The sequence below is a fragment of the Ursus maritimus genome, unplaced genomic scaffold, assembly GCF_017311325.1.
Source record: "Ursus maritimus isolate PB19 unplaced genomic scaffold, ASM1731132v1 scaffold_4, whole genome shotgun sequence".
Lineage (NCBI taxonomy): Eukaryota > Metazoa > Chordata > Mammalia > Carnivora > Ursidae > Ursus > Ursus maritimus.
The window spans coordinates 53,429,664-53,447,055 of record NW_024426552.1 but is presented as its reverse complement, the minus strand read 5'-3'; the positions used below and the strand labels follow the sequence as shown (position 1 = coordinate 53,447,055).

The window sequence follows — 17,392 nt, the reverse complement described above, 5'->3', positions numbered from 1 at the left end:
GGACTCATGAGAAGCAGAAATAGAAGCAAAAGCACTGCTTCATCTCTTTTGTAGGGAATGGAATAGATTCGGATATTCTTGTTTCATAAGTGAAATAGAATTACGAAGTAAGTTCCCAAAGACATATGATACCAGGCAAACTTGAAATGAAAATGAGAACCTAAACCAGACTCCTTCCTAGAAAGGCTGCATCACAAAGTATTTGAAATGTAGGATGTGCCTAAATTTCACATCCTTGTTGATATATTTGCCTCTGATGTTTCTGAGTGAAGTGCCTACTGGACTGTGATAAACAGCTGGACATGGAGGTTTCCCATCATTGTTCAGCTGAAGAGCAAGTTTATTCCCTGAATAATGTCTGTTGAAAAGGATTCACTGAACATTTTCAGCCTGAAGACGTGCTTTGTCCACATTTCCTAACTAGATTACAGGACAAAGTTTTAATTCAATATATTTTTGATCCTATTTCTAGCACTATATTATTTTCGTCCATGAATGTCAAGCAGGGGTTGATCAAGAGCCAGGAGATGTAGGCACTAAACTAGGCCTTTTGTATCAGCCAGTAGCTCACTTAACCCTCACAACACTGGCAGGTAGAGGCCACTATCTTTATGTTTGTAATGAGGAACTAGAGAGTCAGCAAGTAATAGTCCAGCGTCATGATGCAAGTAAGTAACAGATTCAGGCTTGGAACCCAGATGTGTCCCACTCCAAGCTCATTCTCTGCATCACTGTCCTCCATCTTCTTATCCAGACTGTCCTCCTTTATCACGTGACAGAGTCTCCATGTGTTACTTGCAGTATGTATACCACAGCTTCTCAGCCTTTTGGTGTAAAAGAATTATTGTTTACTTACTAGAGGCCTTGACATTGCATGATGAGACTCATATGGGGGCTACTGACAGTGGAATGGTGGGGGGGGGGGCGTGTGGCAGGCAGGTTGTTTGGTATCTCACCAGGAATTGTCCCAACTGGAAGTGTGTGGCAGCCAGCTCCAAGAGTTACCAGTAAGGCTCCTGGATCTTCCCACAGATCTTCATTTACTGGTTAGGAAACTCTGACTTAAATACTTAACACTATGAAACTTAGAAATTTGCTAAGAATTAGGATGTCACACATCTTAGTTTATCCAGGCTTATGTGTGTCCTTCACGTCTGTTTCTAAATGACATTTTTCTGGTATCGATATGATCAGTAACGGAGCCAGGTTGTTGTTGGGTTTTGGAGACCAGACTGAATAAGGTAAGTATTTACACAAGGTGAACAGTGTTAGCAGAAATGATAAGTAGAATCCTCTTAATGTTTAGGGCAAGTGAGATTCAAAGAATCAAAGCAAGATAAACAGTCAGGAGACCATGACTTCCTGTTGAAACAGAGATGTTGCAAGCAAAATACAAAACAATTGTGATCATGACTTCCCCAACATGATACTGCTTGGTCATGAGGACTTTATTATTGATTGGTAGTTTTAAGTGGATGGTTATAAAAACTATTAAAATCATTCTTTGAAATCCATGTAGAGGACAGATCTATGCTAACTTGATTTATTCTGCATACTTTTAATAAAGACGGCTACATGAAAGCACAGAGGACCCTTGATAAGTCACAGATGTCTTTGGTCACCTTGCCTTGGTTTCCATAACTATTAGTAGTAGTAGCTGATTTATGATCACGTAGGTGGTCCTATACGACTTGGCCTGAACCACCATCTTTTATTCTTTCCTCTCACAAACCATCTGCTCCATCTGAGATGGAATTACTCCAGCCTACTAGACTGGCCTGCCTCTGAGCCTTTCCCCATGCTGTCCCCCAGAACACTCTTGTCTACTCTCCTAGTCTGCAGGTGGCCTCCTGAAATCGTGCCCACCTGATGTTGGGTCTGGTCAATGCCACCTTCCACTTCATGCCTTCCTCAATCTAACCATGTGAGCTTAATCTTGACTTTCTATGTTCTAAGAGAACCTCAGAACTTTTTTAGTGTTAATTAAATTTTCTGCCTTGTATTGTAGTTGTTTCTTGTATTTTATTTTCTCCTTAACTAGATTATAGGATCCTTGAAATTAGCAATTCTCTCTTATAAAACTCTGTATCCTGCTAGCATTCAGTCGGTACCTTGAATGCATCTCGACCCTACCATTTGTACATTGAATCAAGGTTTATTGTTTCTGCTATACTGCCAGCCCACATAAACATCACATGTCACATACCTATAAGTAGAGTACGAAATCTAAGGATCTTGTAGGCCAGCCTTCCTTGGTGCTAACTTGTTAGGATTCTGGAGCTCCAGAGCTGCTAGAACTCTGACTTTTTACATTCAAGGCAGAAAATTAAAATCTCGGTTGAATATCCTTTCTTTCAAATCCTAATTCCGTTCTGAATTAATGGAGTTTGGAAAGAATTCCATTTTTGATCTGCCTCAAATACCTCTACAAGAGTAGGTTTAACCAGCAGAACTAAGCCTCTCATCTTGTTACAATTCTCTACTCCTCTTAATTAAAACGTTAATACAACCAGAAGTCCTTTTACATCGAGCTTTGAAAGTTCTCAGAATTGCTCCCTTTTATAGAGACTCCCTGAAAATGTTAGCCTGAGAAAGGCAGAAGAATAAATCAGGAAACTGGCTGGTAGTGTTTGAAGGAAGTATAGTTGGCTTGGTTACAAAACCGTGAACTTGGAGAGACTAAGTATGACCTTGAATGTAGCGTGCTATAGAACATTCCTAATGTCATACTGTATGAACAGTGTTGTCTTCTGAACTTTTTATGTGAAGTAATTCTAGGTACACAGGAAATCACAAAATGGTAGAGAGGTCTCAGGTACCTTTCCATTTTTCCCAGTGCCTATGTCTTATGTAATTATATGATTATAGTAGAATATCAAAACCACAATAATGGAAGTTGGTGAAATATGTGTCTCATTTTATCCATATGTGTGGATTTGCGTAACCACCACCAAAACCAGGATCCAGAGCTCCCATTACCACAGACACCTCCCGGTTCTCTCCTTTATAGCCACACTGCACACACACAGGCACCCCAACTCTAGGCAATTGCTAATCTATTCTCCATCTCTATCATTTTGTCATTTCAATCATGCTAATAGAAATGGAGTCATATAGTATGTGTCACTTTCTGATTGGCTGTATTCATTTAGCCTAACGCCCTTCACATCCATTCAAATGTTATCAGTAGTATCAAATGTTATCAATATTGCTGATAAGCAGTAATGTTGTTTTTCTGACTAATGTTGTTTTTCAGATTTCTTTTTAATTTTACTTGTTTTGTTTGTTTTCTTACTACTGTTGCTTTTATCAAAAAGTGTTTCCTGGCTCTTGTTCAGATGGCAAAAGCTGTGAAATTCTAGAGCTCTGAATACTAAGAACTCTGTATGACTGGTGACGTCGGAGCTATCTATGACCCTGTTCTCCTTTTTCTGGCTGAGCTGAATTATTTACCCAACTCCACCTTCTGACCATGGGGGATGGCACTGCCTGGCGTTGACTAAAGCCTCCATAAGTCGTCTTGTGGGTTGAATTGAGGATGTTCAAAAGTGGGTTTCCCTCCAAGATCTCAGAACATAGTCTGGATTTCAGGGCAGGATCGGCCTGTGTGCTTAAAATCCCCTTCCTGTGAATGCTGCACATCTGCTCTCCTAACTCCCCACCATTTCATGCCAATGGTGCAGCAGGCATGGGAAATACAGGGGTGAACAAAACTGTTTTTTGTTTTTTTTTTTTACATTGAGGTCACATTCTAGAGGAAAGACAGATAACAGAGCATAATGTAACATCACGTAATGGTAGATACTGAACACGTAAATAAACATAACATAATTGTGCAGGGCCAGGGGGTAGACCATGATGATGCGTAGGGAAGGGACAGCCTATTTCAGATATGGTGACAAGGGGATACCTGAGCCATGTTTCAGCACAGACCTGAGACAAGCAGTGAGCCTCGTGGAGGTGGGGCTTGAAGTCACTGAACGGAGGAAGCAGCAAGAGCAAAGGGCCTGAGGCAGGAATGAGCTTGGTGTTTTCCTGGAAGAATGAGGCGGGAGACTAGGAAATAAGGTAAGAACAGGCAGAGGCAGGCCAAGGAGTTCAGCATCGCGTTAATTTTTGGTGCCCCCACTCAAGTGTCCAGGCAGTCTGAGACTCTAAAAATCCAAGATTTCTTTACATGGCAATCCACAAATCTCACAATTAAGTCTCACCTTTAATGGAATACATTGTGTGTGTGTGTATGTGTGTGTGTGAACACACACAAATAGGCGAGTGTTTGCCACTGTGGAGTGGTATTTGGGTCCCTGCTCCCAAATACTCCTCTTTATTAATAGTACATGAAAAGCATAAATAGGGGCACCTGGATGGCTCAGTCGGTCAAGCAGCTGCCCTCAGCTAGGTCATGACCTCAGGGTCCTGGGATAGAGTCCCGCAGGGGCCAGGCTCAGCAGGGAGTCTGCTTCTCCCTCTCGCTCTGCTCCTCCCCCTGCTTATGCGCGCGCACGCTCTCTCTCTCTCTCAAGTAAATAAATAAATAAAAATCTTGTTTAAAAAAAAGAAAAGCATAAATAATTGGAGGGTAAGTTACTGATATTAATCCATGTCAAATACTTTAAGTACCTTAATGATCTTTAACGGGGAATCCATACCTTCCTCTCAACTCGAATGCAATCTGTGCCTTACTTGGGGCACCATGCACCTTCTCCCATAAGACACAATATTTGCATACTTGTGTTATCTCATTCTATAGACTGGCAGTCTCTTGAGGCCAAAGACTGGATCTTACATATCTTCATATCACCTATACCAAAATTCAGTGCCTTGAATTTAGGAGGTGGTTAGTGAATGTTAAACAGAATTCAGTATATTGAGGGGTTTTTGTTTGTTTGTTTAAAGGATTCTATAGAAAGAGGAGAAATAGGTGCTTAAAGGGGCTGATGTGGACATTGTCTGGGAGGGGCCTGCAGGTATTAGTGAGTGTGGTGGAGGACGTGGCGGGGGAAGGGGAGACCCAGAAGACAAACGAAACCACCTTATAGTTTTCCTCTCAGCCCAGTCGTATCAGAACACAGAAACCACCTTATTGCAGAAATCTTCAAATGTGTATCAAAACAGGATTTGCTCTGTATTTCTTTTCTTAGAATATCCCCCGCCCTCTCCAAATGTTGACACAATCAGTTCTTGTCATTTTGAAATTGGAGCATTTGGCCTCTCCATTTCCTTCTCTACTCTGTGAGCGCCTCAGCCACAACATGAACCTTTGGGTAACAACCAAGACTCTTGAATTAACCCGGGTCATGTGTGTACGTTAACGACCATACTCTTTGTGTCAGGACAAGGAACGTGAAGAGTGTGACAGAAAAGGAATTCCTCTGACTGTAGCTTCTGTGCTACAGACATGAGTTCTAAATAACACACCATCATCTGCCAGCAGAGCCTTGCGTGGCCGGCCATTCTGTCGTTGCCTGTGAGTTCCGGTGCTGTGGAGAGGGTTCACGGGCACTACCAGGCGCCCACTTTGTGCCTTGCATACTCTGGTATCACTGGTGGGCAGACAGAATCGACCATGACTGGATGCTTTTTCCATTTCAAAGCAAGCGTCTCCAAGCTCCCCTTGGTGTGCCTCTCCCATCCTCATAGTTACTGGAGTATTGGACGTTTTTCCTTGTCTCTCTTTGTCTTCCATCAGATGGCAAGTTCCTTAAGGGTGTCACTGTGTCTCAAATTTCGACCACCTATAGTACACAGGGGTAGAGGTGACGCTTGGTACATCTGTGTAGAATTGGAATATGAAATCTCTTTCTGATATTGGGGGGAAAGTAATACTTAAAAAATACACTAAAACTGTTTTTAAAAACATTCCCAGATCCAGAATGTTTACATGGCCCAATATGAAAGAGAACTAAAGAGAAAAATGCAGTCCATTATCTATGATGCAAATCGAAGAGGAGTGGTTAACGAAATATCTCTGGGACAATGTGAAAAAAAAAGAAAAATGACTGAAGATAAACTGAATAATCTTCGGGTAAAACTGAGAGTACTATTGCAGAAACTCCAGCTGGTAAGTAACAAAATTTGGAGTAGTAGGAATATACTCTGTGGAAAGAGCACTGAGCTAGCTTCCTCTCCTGCCATCGTCATCCCCTTACGGGCTTCGGACAGGTCACTTAACCCAGCACTTACTCTCCCTATAAGGATATTGAAATCGTAAGCATATATGAGAATATTTTTAAAAGGTCTGTTATTTTTCTCTCTTACAAAATATCAGAACCTTTGCTTGTGCTGTTGGTACAGTTTGAGCAACCCTGTCTGCTCAATAGTGTATTGCCAGTAGGAAGTTTTTTCTAATTTTATCAGACAACAAAATATTTTAATTTTTATCTCCATACATAATTAAAAATGGACTCTTCTAATCTTTGAGAAGAGGTTAGTGAGGTCAGGAAACATCGTGTAAGTGTGCTGTTCCTCTTGTTTGGATAGACGAACGCATCAAGAACAGGGCTCCTGTGATGGATTGAGCTAACGAGGAGAGGTCCATCTTCTTTCTACAGCACATAGAAATGCTGGATAGAATACATAAAATATTAAAATATGTATAGCCATAGTCGAAGAGCCTTTCCATAGATGCTAAAATAAATTGAGAAATCCAACAGCGAGCCTAGGAAGCATGTGGCATTTTGTTCTCAGACATAGGCCCTGAGTCTGAGACAGGAAACAGGGCCTTCCTGGGCCCTGCAAGGTGAGAGGGCAGGAGCTGAGTGCCCCACGGAGAACCCTGACTGAGTGGAGGGTTACCTTGCCCAGGAAGAGGGATGGGGAGAGACCAGGAAACACAAACACATCGGGATAGTACGCGATGAGCGTGGGCTTTGAAGCCAGGCCACCTGGGTTCCAGTTAGCTGTGAACATGTCAAGGTGAATCCATTCCTCCTTCACAAAATAGACATCTTTTGGTTTCTTTGGGATTTCTCTTACATTATTAAATACAAATGAAACTCAGAAAATATCTCTGCTGAATTTAAGTATACAGCCAAAGAGACACCCCCGCCCCCTGCCTTGGGTGGTGTAGGCTACAGTTCTTGCAGTTCTTGTGGATGTAAAGGGTGGCAAATGTTTTTATGTGTGAAAGGTCTGACACGGGGCCTGCACCATGCCATGGTACAGTTTCAGCGATGATGGTTGTTTTACTAACAAAAACTCGAGAGACCAAAGAAATTCTGTATCATAAATATCAAATACTACTCTCTATCGAAAAACTTCATAAAAATTATTGGTTTTCATTAGAGCACATTTGTGTGTGGCTAAGAGAAAGACATGAAAGAATAATGATTTACTCTTCCTTCTGTGCCAAACCCCTGGGTTCCCGCACAGTAGCCAGAAGAATTCCACTAATTTGCTTTATTCAGGAAGTTTGGTAAGGAGGCGAAGGGGCTTTAGCCCGTAGAGTATATGAAATGCTTTGTCTGGTATCATTGGAGAGGTACTCAAAGGACTCCTTGCCCAAATAGATTTACTCTCATCCTTGACTTGAAATTTCTATTCCCACTGCCTCTGATGGCCAGAGCAAATGCACTGGTGTAGAGCAGAGACGAGAGCCGAGGTAGACCCAAAGCAGATGGACCGAGCAGGCACATGAAGAGGCTGGGGACAGAACCAGCCTGGAGTCCTAGAAGGAAGTCTGGTGTGCCAGGCAGAGAGCAGAGCCAAAGGATTAGACTCGGCCAAACAGATGGAGAGCCGTCGGTGTCGGAAGGGGTCACACAGGGCATTCCTCAGGGCCAGTGACTATCTGAAAAGCTAGGTGAACATGACTGTCATGTGAGCTTGTCTGGGACGCGGTACAGTCCAGCCTTGTCTGAGGCCCAGGGCAGAGGGAGCCAAGCAGACGCACAGTTAACGGAACCAGATGAGCGATGGAGAAGCTAGGACGATGGTGCCACTGACCGGGAACCGTCATAAACTGGAATTGTTTCTGGGAGGTCCTTTCCAAAAATTCTCTTATCCATCATTCCAAGTTGGAGAGCAGGTTGAGCCCATGGCTGGGCTTGAGAGAGGGAGATTGAAGTCCGTAAAGAGGGAGCATTTGTCCAGCTGTTCATGGATTAAGCAGCCCAGGGAAGGAGAGTGTGAAATTGCCCAGACAGAGAATCGGGGGAAAAGAGAGAAAAGGAGACAGATGAAGGCAGCAAGCCAAGGGCTCCGGGAAAAGATGCTGCAGAGGCAAGAGCAGCAGCAGAGAAGGCAAAATCTGCCCACTTGTCTGTTTTGCCTCCAAGGCTAAAGATTCATGATCTTTTATTTATTTTAAAGATTTTATTTATTTATTTGAGAGAAAATGAGCAGGAGCGGGGAGCGTTGCGGAAGGAGAGAGAGAAGAGACTCCCCACTGAGCAGGGAGCCCAACATAGGGCTCCATCCCAGGACCCCAAATCATGACCTGAGCTGGAAGCAGCCATTGAACCAACTGAGCCACCCAGGTGCTCCAGATTCATGAACTTTTAAAATGGAAGATGAGGAACGCCTGGGTGGCCCAGTCGGTTAGGCTCATACCTTCGGCTCAGGTCACGATCCCAGGGGTCCTGGGATCGAGTCCCGCATCAGGCTCCCTTCTCAGCGGGAGCCTGCTTCTCCTTCTGCCCCTCCCCTCCGACCACTTGTGCGTGCTGTCTGTCTCTGACAAATAAATAAATAAAATCTTTAAAAGAATAAAAAAATAAAATTTAAAAAAATGGGGAGACGAGAGCCTCTAACAGAGAAGGACGAGGTGGAGGCGGGGTGGCTTTAGGAATATGACAAGTAATTAAATAGAAGGAAAGCCAGTTGAACTAACCTTCACTGAGGAAGAAAAAAAAATGATCCAAGTTCCTAACCACTGGCGAGCATAAAGTGAGATTAAATGCGAAAACATTTTAAATGATGAAAGGCATTATTCCAGGGCAAGGTGGGTTTTGCTGCTACAGGAACTGTAGGGAAGACTGTTCAAGGCCCCCCAGATTACAGGGGTGCAGCCTGCTGCGCCTTGGCCTGCTCTGATTGTTGATTCTCTCTCCCAGGGTAGCCCAGCAGGAGACCTGGAGCAGATTGACAGGTATTTAGAAGCTTTGCTTAAAGAAGATAATTCCCTTTTTCGGAGTGCTTTAAATAAAGTGGCTACAGATGCAGGACATCGTCTCCCTTTAGAACAAAACAGAAAGTAGTTCTCAAAATTAAAAGTCAGAAAAGATATTCCCTTTTAAAAATGCTAATACGACAACGGAAGATTCTTTTCAAAACGTATTTCCTCTTGTACTCGTTATTGTAAGGTTTGTCCTGTTTAACCCTAAGAAAATTGTGTACTTTAGCAATAGAGACGGATTTACAATTTACACATCCGCAGTCCTGTTCCCTCACTCTTCTGTTATTTCAGAAACTGTTTCTAGAGTCCGCCAATTCCCACGTGAGCTACTAAGTCTTAGATGGAAATGTCAGGCTTAAATTCTGTTTTCACTTAAAAGACTATAAAAACTAGAAAACGGTGGTTTTCAAAATCAGTGTACAAAGGACTACAGAATTGCCTCCTCTTAAAACTCGTGTTAAAACAGAAAGACCATATGCCCCTCTCCACGACAGCCAATACTCAGTAAAGCAGAATATACAGGTCCTCAAAGACTGTAAGATATAATTGATGTGATAGTTCTGTCGTTGAGTTGTAGTAAAAGTACACATCTTCTCAGTATCACGTGAACACATATTATACATGTGTAAGAATTGTTTTTATATTTTCCTTGTAACTATTTTTGTTTAGAAATGGCTGGAATTTTGGACAAAAGCAATAAAACATTTAATGTTTGTGGAATTGTATAATTTTTAATTTTATGTACATACACACAACACAAAATTCAGACCGTGTCAGATGGCATATGTCTTTAGACACTTAATTACTTCTCTCCAGAGGCGTGCTTTCACCAGTTACTCACGAATCCATCCAAAAACAATCAGTGTACATAAAACCATAGAAGTCATTCTACAGATATAATACGAACATAATGGCATCCAAAAGATTCTGTTGCTTTTTACAGTTAATATACCTTCAAGATCATTCCATATCAGGATCAGTACATGGAGAGTCTCTCATTATCTTTCCCTGCTCCTTATTATTCTATTCTGTGGATATACTAGAATTTATTTAATTATTCTCTTATCGATGATCCCTTAGATTTTTTCCCATTCTTTTGGGTTTATATGCACAGATCTCTGTAAATATGTTTATTTCACACATGTGCAGTTATATGTTAAATCTCAGAAGATGAATTGCCGGGTCAGAGGGCATGTACATTTTATTATAAATAGTGCCCAGGAGTACTACATAAAAATTTTATTAATATACATTCCCGCAGCAACATATGAGTGCCTGTTTCCTCACACCTTCACCTACCCGGTGAATTATCAAACTTTTCTTTATCTTGCAGACAAGGTAGGTGAGAAGTGGTATACCCTTGTAGCTGTAATGTATATTTCCTATGCTATGTGTAAGATTGAGCATCTTTTCATGTTTAAAATTCATTTGAATTTTTAAATTTGGCTTTTTTCCCATTTTTCTATTTGGTGGTAAGTAAATTTTTAAAGATTTTATTTATTTGAGATTGCGAGCGAGAGAGTGAGAGAGCACGAGTTGGGGGGGGTGCAGAGGGAGAGGGAGGAACAGACTCCCAGCTGGGCAGGGAGCTCAACTCGAGACCCGAACCCAGGACCCTGGAATTATGACCTGAGCCGAAGGCAGATGTCTAACCAACTGAGCCAGCCATGTGACCTGGTGGTAAGTATTTTCTTACTGATTTTTAGGAACTATTTTTATATTAAGGAAATTATCTTTGTTATATGTGTTACAACTATTTTTTCCTAAAAAAAATTTTATGGTGTTTTGAGCCATATGGGATTAAATAATTGGGGGGTATTTATTTCCTTTTCTTTATACCTCCTGGTTTTGAGTCATATTTAGAGAGGACATTCTAATTCTAAAAGTATAAAGAAATTTTACTTTGTTATAATGATTTCAGTCATTATATTGTCAAATCTTTGCTTCATCTAGAATTTATTTTTGTGAAGGGAGTAAGCTAAAAATCTGTTTGTGCTTCCAGATAGATAACAGTGTTGTCCCATAACTATTCATCGAATAACCAGTCTCTTCCCCACTGAGCTGCAGGGCCACTTTTACAACATGTTAAATTCCGATTTGCTTTTGGGCCAAGTTCTAAAAAAAAAAAAATTCTATTACTTTTCATTGATCCAACTTTTCTCATGTTGGTCCCATGTTGTTTTGGTAGGGGTAGTCAATAATTTTATATTTTCAGAATTTTCTTTTGTATCTTTGCATGTTTAATTCTTATCCACACTTAGAATTAGCCTTTTTAGTCAACACCTACCCTTCAAACTTTATTTGCATTTTGTTCGGTGTGTGGTAGTGTAATAGATTAAGGTAGAATTGCCTTTTTTTGATATCAAGTCTTTTATATCAAGTACCTTTTTTATATCAAGAGCAAAATATGGCTTTCTGTATGTTCAGGTCTTTATGGGTGCCCTGTATGTATTAGCACTTAAAATTTTTCTTTGAAAACATCCAGCACATTCTAGTTAAATTTATTGTAATTTAGATATATTCTTTGACCTTTTAGAAATGAAGTCTTTTTTCCATTGTCTTATCGCAGGTTAATGTTTTATATAGCAGGATTCCTGAGTTTGGGATATCAATATTGTATCCAATATAAGAATCCTTATACTATTTGTAACAGTTTTAAATCTTTTTCTGTATCAGCAAGTAATCATTATGCAGATTTTTAAAAAAGCATTGTTTACATGAAGAAACAGTTTCTGGAGCTCTGGTCCTTGTATTCTTGATTAATCCAAAAATCTTCCTTCCACAAAGGATTTCCTTGGCCCCTTGAAAACTTTCATTACCTTTCTCTTCCATCATTACTAGCCATTCTTTTCTTAATCTAAAAATTGGTGATTAATAAATGTTAACGGTAATAGGAAGTCAGTGCCTCTGAGCATCCTTCTGGCAGACACTTAGAAAGAGTCTGCACGGGGACTCCCCAGAGAATGGTCTTTGAGGATCCTTACAGGGTATTCCTCGTATTTCCTATCAGGACTGAGTCCTCATTAGCTCATCTTCTTTCTTTGTCCTCCACAGAAGGAATCTCATCTACTCTAATTGTTTCAAGTAATACTTCCAAATGAATGAGTTCCACATTTCTATAACCTTATTGAATACCTGGTAGTTAACTGTAATTATGGATTTCAAAATCTTTCTGTTTAAAGTCTACATTGGTATGTTTGAAACAAAATTAATCCTATATACCCTAACAACTGCCACCTCGTGTCAAGGCACTTCGTTTAGGCCCCAAGGGCTCCAGTTCTTGGGAACTGGAAGTAGGTAATCAGTTAGGACTAAGGAACAGGGACTAAGGCAGAAACCAGACTTAGGAACTGAGTCAGTACGAGGATTGGGGAAAAATGGAGTAAGGTTAGGAGAGGAGAACCATGCTTGGGACCAGATGACCCCAGGTTGAAATAATGGAATTCTGTTACTCCTATGTGTGGTTGGCCCCAAGATGGCTTGAGGACCACACAGGGCAGTTCATTTCCATTTCTGGACCATGGATATAGTTCTGAGGCTTATTCACTCAGTTTTCAACTCCTTTGTAATTGGGACTTGACTCAGACAAGATGAGCTTGGGAAGTGGAGTGGGACAAAACTAGCAGGCAGAGGTAGAAGCAGACTTGAGAAACAGAAAAGACAGGAACAGGAAAAAGAAAAAAGAAGAAAAAAAAAACAATGCCTGAAGACACAGCTTAATATGTCCCTTTATCTGCAAACTGCCCTTTTCTGCCTGCCGCACCACAACGTTTTTACTACTGCTCATATGGTTCTCTCTACCCATTTCCCTCAGAATGTATAATTTTTCTGTGGTTTAAGATTTTTTTTTTAATCTGAGTTTATCTTCATAATATTTAGGTATGAAAACGCAAATATTCTTGTTACTGTTTTACAGCTGGGACCGCTGAGCCTGTAATGTTTCAGTGCAGTGAGTGCAAACAAGGCCTCGAGCCCAGGCTTCCTGATTCCAACTCAGAGTTCCTTCCATGAGACCCCACTCCACTATGCAGGCATAATTTATGGCTGACAGTATGGCAAAGAACACTCTTTCTAAAATGTTGCCTCTGCCCTTCACAGAAAACTCTCTCTCTGAATGGCAGTAAACGCAATCCCATCAGTTAGCGATAAATGACCTAGTCCTAAAACTGTACAGATGAGTTAATCTCACTGGCTTTCTGTTCTTATTTAGCCTATGGCTGTAAGAGGTTTAGAGTAGCTCTCTAAAGGCATATGTTAGCCTCTAGTTTTAGTGAAGAGCGAGGAACTAAATCGGTAGGGACCTTACATGAAAACAACCTGAGAGAAAGCTGGAGACCGTGAATCACGATGGGAAATAGCGAATCCGTAGCTGGTGGTCAGACAGCAGTTCCTGCTAAAGAGACCTATGTGTGGTACAGAAAATTTATGAGGGAATATCCATCAGGCCTACAGACACTGCATGAATTTAAGACACTCTTGGGTCTGCAGGGTCTGAATCCAAAGGCCAGTCAACACGTTGATCAAGTCTATAATACCTTTGACATGAACAAGGTAAGACCTTTAGTTTTTATTTGGCTCTGGTTCTGCATTCTCCCCTTTTAGAAAATCTGAAATAGCCTGAGGTAAAACGTGTGCATCTCGCTGAACAGGGAGCTCTTCAGAGAACCCGCAGCTTGTAGGTAAGTGAGTCATTAAACACATTTAGCACTGACGGCATGAAAGTAATTGGGAACTAGCCTCTCCGCCCTTGGAAATGTTCTGCATGTAGGGAGTTATTTTAAAACCAAATTAAATCTCGGCATGGAATTCTAATGCTATCGTTTAAACAAATCTAATAAGTGCAGATTGATTTACAAAGACTGTTTTCAAAGTATTTAATGCGTTGGTGACATTTTATAGAAAAGCAAATTACAGGAATCTGCTTTAAAAAGTGTGATTGCATCTAGATTGGCAGGTAAAATCAATACAAATTCGCCAACATGTTGTTTGTGCTCAGAAGCCGGAATGCCGGAATGCTTTTTCATATCTGACCAATATGTTGGGGAAAAAAACAAAACAGTTTGGTTTTAAATTCAGATAAATTTTAGTTTCTAAAGATTGTGACTCAACTATTGTCTTGAATTTACTCATTCCTGAGGAGTTGCAGCACATTTAATTTTCAAGACTTGTAAAAATACAAAAATGAGGGGGGAAAAAAGGAATAGAAAAAAGCCAAAAAGGTAACAATCTGACCTGGCAGGCTCAAATTCTGCCTAATTTTCCTTGTGCGTTTCAGTTATTTTTTTACCTGTATATTTCAAAATGGGCTGATGCCATCTAGAATGAAAGGGAAAGGGGAAATACTACTCATTGAAAAACATGACTTTCGAAGGCTGTGTGTGAGAATAGATGAGAAAGAAGTGACAATTCAATACAATTAAAACAGTTGGCTGTCCATTGGGATGTATGGAATCTAGCACAGCCCTTTGAGCCCTTTTCCAAATCAAAACAAAAACAAAACGACAACAAACCAAAACAACAGATGACTTAAAAGGAGGTAACAGCCAGGAACTGGGGAAAATTAAGCCTGGGCAAAATTAACAGCTATTTTAATTCTAGTAATAGTGTTGGGAACAGATTTCTTTTAGGACATGTTCTGTGTTACCAAGCAGGAATGAAGCACTGCTTGCTTAGCATGACAGTGTTACCCTCCTCCTGAATTTTACTTCGTGTAGATGCAAACAAACAACAGTTCTGCCCCAAGGAGCTCACAAATTAGCGGGAAAATGAGACAGATTCTGCTTTTGTTCCTAATGTTGAAATATGTTCTAGATAGGCTATAAGCTGAATGTTTGTGTCCCCCCCCCCCCGGTTAATCTTAAAAATAAAACTGCCAGTTATTTTTACCAGCAAAAATGGGATTATTTGGAAACAGTAGAGAATTGCGATTTTGGACAAGCAAGCTATGGCAGAACCATAGGCATGTCTGCAGAACAAAGGAGAGGAAGGAACACTCTTGTACGGAGGAAAGGGTGAGAGATTGGGAAGGCTTTTATAAACAAAAAGTCGGTTGGAGGAAGCTGGCAGTTTGAAGTATAGTGGCTTTTCATTGTCTGAATTGTGACGGTATCTCATCGGCCGGACTGTTACAGGGTGGGGGTGGGGCGCTTCTTTTCCTGCTGCTGGGGTAGTAAAGAAGTTGCAGCCACAGGCAAGATCCAGTCTCTTCCGCTTGGGTCTGCAACTGACTAGGAGTGGTAGGGCACGAGAGCTCCCCCTGCTGGCCTCCGGGCTCCATTCTAAATGAGCTTTCCTTTTTTATTTGTCACGCGCAAATTCATGTGTTGAAATCTAACCCCCGCAGCACTAATATGGTAGTATTTGGAGGTGCGGTCTTTGGGGGTGATTAGGTCATGAGGGCAGAGCCTTCATGGATGGGCTTCGTGCCCTTATAAAGAGACCCCAGAGAAGTTTCTTTGTCCATGTGAGGACAAAGAAGACTGGCTGTCTATGAACCAGTAAGTGGGCTCTCACCAGACAGGGAATCGGCCTGATCCTTCACCTTGGATTTCCTCGCTTAAAGAACGGTGAGAAATCAATTTCTGAGTGCTTTAATCACCCAGTCTATGGTATTTTTGTTTCGGCAGCCTCAAGTGACCAAGACAGGGAACTGTGTGCATGCTGGTGTGCTGTCTGTCTGTCTCTGCCTAGGTGTGTCTCTCTCAGCCCCTTCTCTCTGCCATCCTATATGTTTTGCTTCTTGTGCACGGCTGCTGTCCCACTGTGCCCGCTGAAAGCCGCCTCTTTCACAGCGGAGGTCTGCGGCTCTACGTAAGCAGCTTCTCAGGCTCCCGACAGTCTTCCTGGGAGGTTAGAAGATGAGCTGGTATCAGGGTTTTTTTGTTATTCTTCCAAGTAGCTGGTGACCTATCCCACGCCAGAGGTTTGGTTGTTAGCGCAGTGTTTGTGGAAGCACTGCGTGACTGTGGTTCCTGAGTGAGAACAGGAACGTGGAAAAAGGAGCGCTGGGTAGAAACAACGAAGCCTGCTGTTGAGGGGCAGACAGTGTTGAGACAGGCAGCCAGTGTTGAGACAGGCAGCCTGTGCTGGACACTGGAGTGTCCTCTCTGTGACAGCCATGGGACGGCCAGGCCCAGCTCAGGAGCTTAATTTAAATGACTCGTAAGTTCTCCTGGTATTCATGATTTATCATAGAGATTTTATGTTTGCTTAGCAAGCAAGTGAACCTAGGCAGTGATGAGGAATGCCACACAAGGTATGGGGATCTTGATATAAAATCAGGGTGTAAAATGAGAAGAGTAAGGATTGTTCATTGTCAAGTGATAGTAAGAAATGATATGCAGGAGCGCCTGGGTGGCGCAGTCGTTAAGCGTCTGTCTTCAGCTCAGGGCGTGATCCCGGCGTTCTAGGATCGAGCCCCATATCAGGCTCCTCTGCTAGGAGCCTGCTTCTTCCTCTCCCACTCCCCCTGCTTGTGTTCCCTCTCTCGCTGGCTATCTCTCTCTGTCAAATAAATAAATAAAATCTTCAAAAAAAAATGAAATGATATGCAATTGTGTGTAGGAAAACAAAAAAAGCCATATATTTAATTAGATCAATAAAACTATCAGCTGTCCGGAATCCTGGAGGATTTAGTCTTTCTGTGGAGCTCCTCTACGGTTTTAACTATTCTGGGTGGAAATCATTCTCAAATGCATTTCATACTTTTCTTGCTTCCTCAAATTGCCGGTAAAATGTTTTTTGATACCAGAGTCATTTATTGTGAACATTGATTTTTAATGTTTTTGAAATACCATGAAGCACGCATGCCCATTGAAGTTGCTGGGGCTCAGTTTCCTAATGCTGAAAATCATAAAAATATCTGCTTTTGTTGTGTTTGCTTTTTATTATTTTTCTCTTTCCCTGCTGTCAGACACACCTTTCCCAGCTTTCTCATTCTTCGAATAATAACGAGCTTCCAGTCTCTTTTTACACTGTCATTTCTAACCTGGCTTTGGCACGTACTCTAGTTAACTAAACCTATTGGAATCCTGCTTAAAGTAGAAATAAATAGATCCTAAAGTTTAGAGCATAAAGTTTATAACAATTCCTTTGGCTAATCACATACCCTTGCAGGCATCTTCTTGTCACTCCTTAACAGTAGTTAATTAACCACAGTTAATGCTTGAAAGGTGTCTGACACTGTTCCAGGAACAGTACTAGACTAACACATTCAACATCACAGTGATGATAGAACCTACTTTACAGTAGCGGCCATGGTGTTGGCACCGCAGACCT

At 41.4% G+C, this 17,392-nt stretch overlaps 2 protein-coding genes across 2 annotated transcripts in view; both read left to right on the top strand.

Moving 5' to 3' along the window:
- The window catches only part of MORC1 (MORC family CW-type zinc finger 1), a 161,503-nt gene extending 151,663 nt beyond the window's left edge, over positions 1-9,840 (top strand). The window contains exons 27-28 of the mRNA XM_040621719.1: positions 5,867-6,061; positions 9,054-9,840. Coding sequence (XP_040477653.1) covers positions 5,867-6,061; positions 9,054-9,197 — 339 coding nt within the window. The 3' untranslated portion in view covers positions 9,198-9,840. The remainder of the gene's footprint in view (positions 1-5,866; positions 6,062-9,053) is intronic.
- A 1,875-nt stretch (positions 9,841-11,715) lies between these two features.
- Positions 11,716-17,392, top strand: part of GUCA1C (guanylate cyclase activator 1C) — a 31,631-nt gene continuing 25,954 nt past the window's right edge. Inside the window, 1 exon segment of the mRNA XM_008706605.2 lies at positions 11,716-13,666. Coding sequence (XP_008704827.2) covers positions 13,463-13,666 — 204 coding nt within the window. The 5' untranslated portion in view covers positions 11,716-13,462.